Here is a 7131-nt window from a genome sequence, read left to right on the forward strand (position 1 = left end):
ATCTAGATCGAGCAAGGTGTCACTTGGTCTGCTATAGCTCCCCCCCCCCCCTGTCAAGGCACATATGAGAAAGCAATCAATGAACAACTAAAGTGCCACAAGGAAGAATTGATGATGCTTCTCATCTTTCTCCATTCCTGTCTGTCTGACCCTATCTGTCTCTCTCTTGTCTCTGTCACAATAAAAATTTTAAAAAGGGGGAAAAAAAGAGCTTTAAAAAAAAGTATTTAAGTAGTGGGAGCTTGTAGCTGTTTCTATATTTTCTTATTCTCTGTTTTCTAGCAGTAACAATTAATCATGATAGTCTTCCAAGATAAGATATACTCAAATTCTTTTAAGTAGGGAATTTGGATAATTATATTAGTATTTTATGCCCAACTCAAAAAAAGCTAACATAAAATCTATATTTTACCCATAGTTAAGAAAAAACACTTAAAGAACGACCTCTCACTTTAACATTAATACACTGAAAATTTAATTCACTAAGTTCTGGTGTTTTTATTCTTTTAATTCCCTCACTTATTAAGAAAGCTGTTTTGCCAGTTTCTTTCCTTGGAAATAATTTCAGCATTTTGCTGGAGAGCTTTCTGAAGATATTTGGAGATTTGATTTCAATGCTGCACAAAACAGAAGATAGAACCATTTGCATTAGTTTAAAAAACACCAATTTTGTAACTCTTGAATTTCTCCTCTTCGATAAAATCAATCATTAAATTTAAGTTTATTGTTTTTATGTGAACCAAATTAATAAAATGTCTGATAAAATGCTGCAAACCAATAGATATTGTTTGAATGCAGATAGTAACTGAAATTAGACAAGACTATTTCCAAATACAGTCTGTCTTAAGAGAGTACGTTTGGCCATTCTCAGTTACAATTCTCAGAATTGATCTAAAGTCTTCCTAAGGCCACTGAGCTCATGGAATTAGATCAAAGTTTTGAAATAAAAGACACACTACATAATATCTTTCTTACTTCAGAAAACAAAACAGTAAGTTTGGTTAACTGTATGGATAAGCACACTTAATTGTATTTTTTTCAGGATATAAGGTATGATAGAGCAAACTCAAGAACTTGGGACTCAAATGACAGCTGTGAAAAATTCAAATAGCTATGTTAATTATCACAGTTTAGTAAAGTGTTCATTACTTAGAACTCCTTCTCCCCTCTGTTTGGCCACCTACACACTCCATTTCTCAACCACAGAAATAAATGTCTAAAATTGGTACTGGTTTTGATAAGCCATGGTGATGACATCAGCCTGAGTTCTAGCTGCTGGAATGCAAAACTATGACCACACAGCGATCTGTGGGCAGTTAGGTCCCAGCATATCTCTCCCTTGTTACCAAGCGCTGTTACTGATTTGGAGCTAAGACTCATGATCTAAATATACTACACCAGTTAAACACAGGTATTCCGGAATATCTGCTTTGTCAAATGAGAGCGTGGGTGGGAGGGGGAAAGGAACTATGGTTCTATTTTTAAATACAAGAGATGTAAAACTGTAAGTGGTGCACAACGACATCAATATATATGTAACTCGCTGAACTGTCCACTTAAAATAGTTAAAATGGGAAATTTTATGTTATGTATATTTTACTACAATTTAAAAAGAAGAACTATACTTGTGTGCGTTCTGAAAACTATGTCCACGGGTTTCAGAAGTTTTTCACAGCTGTCTAATAACTTTCCAAGTCCAATATATAATCTGTTATAACTCTGCCAGCCTGCTGTTTCTGCAACATAACTTCTATGAAGCCAGTCTGCTTGGGGCCTAAATATTAAGATTTAGTAAATTTACCCACAGAAATCTCCAGCTAAAAGTAACATAGAGCAAACTATGATGTAAGATTGGCTGTTAGATGAGGAGCCTGTGGAAACATCACTTGCTCCAAAACTGTACGCCGCTGTGAGGAGCTGGGAAACGCAGAAACCCCTACCTCCTATCCCAGGACTGGTTTTGCCCCAGTCCTGAAGAGTTCAGCGGAAGTTACAAGCCCTGGGGGAAACTGGTTGTCAGTTCGGGCGCTGTCTAGGATCCAGCACCATTCCACACGGCTGAGGCTGGCTGCAGACACAACCGCATCATCACTCTCCTGCTTCTAGTCTAGAGTGAGCCTGCAAGGAAGGTCAGCGTGGTCTGCGCTGATCCAGCGCACAGCGGTTCAGAAGTTACAAGAGCGCTGTGCTTGTCGGCAGTCACAGGTAGAGGGCTTTTGCAGACTGAAAACAACCTCACCGTGCGAGAGGTATTTGAAATAAGGTGAAAAACTACAGCCACAGGCTACAGGTGTCATCGTCATTCTGTTTATAATGCACCCAGGAGAAACCTCTATCTGCACACGCGCGATAAAATCACAGCTAGGTATCCTCGTACTCTCTCCCATTAGCATGTGAGCGCCCCTGCGGTCTCCATGCATGTATACCCAGAACCTAACTCAATAACTGGTACTTGGAAGGCGCTCAGCAAGTCAGTGAGGAACTCAATTCTGTGGTTTCAACAAAGACAGCGCGGCTGCAGTTGGCGTTGGTGGTATAGTGGTGAGCATAGCTGCCTTCCAAAGACAGCGCGGGCAGCAAGGCCTCCCCAATGATTTGTGGTTGCAAACGCACCTATGCTCGTGCTGTCACTTTGAGAAGTCTCCATTGCCCGCAGGCGCCCCACCCAGACCCCTGCATGCCCTGGAACTACCTACCAGCAAGGGCGACCAGCAGACTGACAGCACGCACATGATCCCCATGAGCTGGATGGCCGTCTCAGTCGTGATCCGGCCCCACTGGGCGCTGGACTGCGACGCTGTGGCCTTAGCCCGGCAGCGGGATACCAGGGCCTTAATGGTGGCCAGGTTGCAGGCGATGGTGATGGTCAACGCCGAGAGCCCCAGGAAGGCGAAGGTGGAGGCGAAGAAAAGATTGCCCCAGTTGCGCGTGGAGCTAGTCCCATTGCCACCTCCCCCGGTGCTAATGAAGCACCACGTCCCGGGCCACTGGATAGTGTACTGACCCACGCCCAGCACCGGCAGCAGGGCGAAGGCGAACACCGCCAGCCACACGCCGAGCAGCACGGAGCGGGTGGCGCGCGTCTTCATGTGGCTCGCGTACCAGTGCGGCGCCCGGATGGCCAGCGCCCGCTCGACGGCCATGGCGCTGGCGACGAAGAGCGAGGAGAGCCCGAAGACAGTCATGGTCAGACCGAAGAAAGTGCACAGCCTCCGCGACGGGTCGAGGTGCTCCCAGCGCTGGTTGGACAGGTACACGACGATGACCACGGGGCTGGTCAGCAGTTGCCCCACCAGGTCGGTGAGCGCCAGCCAGCCGATGCACAGCAGGAACGACTTCTTGCGCTTGCTCTCCCGGCGCCGGTAGCTCCGCGACACCAGCAGCATGGCCAGCGCGTTGCCCACGAAGCCGGTGATCAGCATGGTGATCGGGAAAACTACGGACACGGAGCGGCAATCCTCGCCGGTCTCCGGCGGACGCGTGAGGTTTCCCCGCGCCTCCGCGGGGCGGTCCGGCGTCCACATGCCCGGGTATGAGTGGTTGAGACGGGTGCAGAAAGGGGCGCTCCCGTCGCCCCGGGTCTCCTTCATGTCGGCTTCGAGATGAGGGTAGAACGGCAGGCGCGGAACAGCAGTGGGAGCTGGTGGACGAGGCGCAGGCGGCGGCGGAGGTGGGTAGCCACCTGGACTGGCGCTGGGGCGGGGCCGCCCTCCATGCTGCGGGCGCAGCCGCCGCCTCACTTGGCTACACCCGCAGCGCAGCGTCTGGGCGCTCGGGCCAAGCAGGCCACCGCGCCCTCGGCTGCGGGAAGCCTCTCGCTCCCAGGCGCGGAGAGGCGCCTCGCCCCTTCTAAGAGGCCGCGGGGGCGGAGCGCAGTGGGTGAGGGCTTCGGTGCGGTGGGAGGAGCGGGAAAAGCCGCCGAGCGTATTTGTTGGCTGCGGCGTGACCGCGGTCTTGGCCGCCTGAGCTGGGAAAACCTCCAGGAGGGATCCTCTCTCAGAGCGGAGCTTCTGGCCGGACCGGACGCCACGCCCTCTCCCGCTCCGCGTCCCTCCCGTCTCTGCCAGGGGAGCGATTTTGGGCAACGGGAGCTAAAATGTGTCGCTGAACTTCCCAGCCCCATGCAAGTTGCCCAGGTGGACTGATAGCGCCCGCTCTCCTCTTCCTCCCCCCACAGGGTCTGGATCCTCCCCTGGAAGATCTTTTGTAATCCTGGCAACTAAAACTCACCTGTCCCTAAGTAATTTAGGGGCAAACTACACTCCTTTGTATAACTGATTGTGAACTTTTTTTTCCTTCTTTACTTCGGGACTCTGGAATGATCGTGAGCTGGCCAGGGTGCTCCGTTCTCCTGTGATGCACTGAAACTTAAAAAATAAGTAGTGCCTCGGTACTTAAGGAAATAGGTTCAGGAAAACAAAATAAAATCTGACGGTAGAATTCAAAGAAGATATCCCAACTACCACCTCCCACCTAAATCCCTACCCCCACCCCCCCAAAACAAGTCAGCTAAATGTCAGCAAAAGTGGCTAGGGACAAGCGGCAACCAATTGCATATCTGAGCCGTGAAGTCAACGCCTACCCTATGGGAAATGGGGGTAGGGGCGGGGGCACAGGAAAGAAGCTTACCCTTACAAAGCCTCCAACCATTCTCTAAGGCAGGGGTCCCCAAACTTTTTACACAGGGGGCCAGTTCACTGTCCCTCAGACCATTGGAGGGCCGGACTATAAAAAAAAACAACTATGAACAAATCCCTATGCACACTGCATATATCTTATTTTAAAGTAAAAAAAACAAAACGGGAACAAATATAACATTTAAAATAAAGAACAAGTAAATTTAAATCAACAAACTGACCAGTATTTCAATGGGAACTATGCTCTTCTCACTGACCAGCAATGAAAGAGGTGACCCTTCCGGAAGTGCGGAAGTGCGGTGGGGGACGGATAAATGGCCTCAGGGGGCCGCATGTGGCCTGCGGCCGTAGTTTGGGGACCCCTGCTCTAAGGCTTGCTCATTCTCACACAATTAGGACTAGAAACTGTATTTAGATACTAGGAAAGCCTTCACCGTTGGTGAAATGAGCACACTTGCCAAATAACATTTTTTTAAATTTGTATTGGCCCTTCCCAGTTGGTTCATTGGTAGAGCATCTGCCCCACATATGAATGTCCAGGGTTCGAGTCCCAGTCAGAGCACACAGAAGTGATCACCTGCAGCCATGGCTCCATTGGTTCCAACACATCAGCCCCCACTTCCCTGTATTGAAGATGGCTCCTGGAGCCTCCACCCCAGGTGCTAAACATAGCTTCATTGGGAGCATGGCCCTAAATGGGCAGAGCATTGGCTCCAGGTGGGGGTTGCCAGGTGGATCCCAGTGAGAAGGAGTATGTGGGAGTCTCTCCGCGTCCCCTCCTTTCACTTGGAAAAAGAAAACAAAATTGTTGATCAATTGATTTTTAGAGAAAAAGATGGAGAGAATGAAACCGAATTGTTGTTCCATTTATTTATGCATTCATTGGTTGATTCTTGTATGCATTTTGACCAGAGATTGAATGCAATCTTGGAGTATATGGAAGACGCTCTAAGCAACTTAGCTACCTGGCCAGGGCCATCCAATAACATCTTAAGACAATATTTTATGTGTTTTCATAAATATTTTCCCATTTTATCAGATATCCTACAAAGTCCTTTTGCTATTTTTTATTAATCCCCTTTTATGGTGAGGTAACTTGAGGCCCCATGAAGTTAAAAGGTATGCCCAAGGTTTTTTAGCAATTCTCCAGTCTGTCTTCTCTTGAGAAGCACAGTGTCCTTCACATAAATATACCATCAAGACCCTCAGGGCATGAAAAATCAATGGTAAGACAGCTGTTGCAAAGTCTACTTTTCTTTTTGGTCTCTTCACATTGTCCAGAAATGAAAAAAAAAAATTTAATTATTTACAAACTTTATTTTTCCTTGTATTTAAGAAATTAGACCTAATCATAGCGTACTATGAAGACCATTACTCTGACTTCAGACTGACTTTTGGAGCTGGTCATGTCAGTTTGTCCTTTCCAGCTTACTTGGTATCTTTTTGAGTTATAAATGAGTGGTAGATGATGAGAATGGAGTATGTTCTCCTGCATTCTTTCTTTCTGTGTTATTTTGATTCTGTATAAGAGTTTGAAAAAAAAAATCTTTATAAGGTATTATAGTTTTTAAGATTTTATACTTTTTAAATGGAGTTTAAACTCCATTTTAAAAACAGGGTTTAATCACATTACTAATTTCATTTTAATTTGTAGTTTGCTGTCATTGAAATTGTCTTGCATTTCACAATTTTATTTTTATTTTTTATTTTTTTTATTTTTTTTAATTATTTTTATTTATTCATTTTAGAGATGAGAGAGAGAGAGAGAGAGAGAGAAGGGGGGGAGGAGCAGGAAGCATCAACTCCCATATGTGCCTTGACCAGGCAAGCCCAGGGTTTTGAACCAGCGACCTCAGTGTTCCAGGTCGATGCTTGATCCACTGCGCCACCACAGGTCAGGCCACAATTTTATTTTTAAATGTCATGTTTCTAATGAGAACAATATCTAGAAAGGAATAGTGAAGTGATTTCCTTTTTAAATATTCCCTGAACTTTTGTTTTATTAGTTTGAATTAATCTCAGCCCCAAAATTGGGAAAGTATTTTTCTAGAATGTCATTTGAAAAGTAAAATATTTGATGTTATTCTTAGATATACACTTTATCTAAAGAAAGTACATATTTAATTTTTCAGCAATACATTTCTAGTGTAATTATATATTTTATTTTAAAATTTAAGACCTTTCTATGATTGATATAGTGGAGAAAATAAAGCTGAATTATTCTCATTTTATTTATGAAGTCAGCTTCTTTAAAATTTTACCTCTCATGGAACAAAATTGAAACAGACTAGTAAACACAAAGAATGGATTGGTGGTGGCCAGAGGGGAGGAGGGTTGGAGGGGCTGGGTGAAAGAGATAAATTAAATAAGAAACACAAATTGATAGTTAAGAAATAGTCACAGGGATATAAAATATGGCATAGCCCTGGTCAGCAAACCATGGTTTGTGAGCCACATGCGGCTCTTTGGCCCCTTGAGTGCGGCTCTTCCATAA

At 45.5% G+C, this 7131-nt stretch overlaps 1 protein-coding gene across 3 annotated transcripts in view; it reads right to left on the reverse strand.

The window, feature by feature from the left end:
- Positions 1-3846, reverse strand: part of PTGER3 (prostaglandin E receptor 3) — a 153643-nt gene extending 149797 nt beyond the window's left edge. For 2 of the 3 annotated variants that reach the window (XM_066376568.1, XM_066376566.1), the window contains exon 1: positions 2697-3845. In XM_066376568.1, the coding sequence (XP_066232665.1) occupies positions 2697-3590 (894 nt within the window). In that variant the 5' untranslated portion in view covers positions 3591-3845. Of the gene's footprint in view, positions 1-2696 lie in introns of all 3 variants that reach the window. The other variant, XM_066376567.1, reaches the window with a different exon arrangement.
- Positions 3847-7131: the final 3285 nt, after the last annotated feature.

Source organism: Saccopteryx leptura, chromosome 3, assembly GCF_036850995.1.
Source record: "Saccopteryx leptura isolate mSacLep1 chromosome 3, mSacLep1_pri_phased_curated, whole genome shotgun sequence".
NCBI classification, from domain to species: Eukaryota; Metazoa; Chordata; class Mammalia; order Chiroptera; family Emballonuridae; genus Saccopteryx; species Saccopteryx leptura.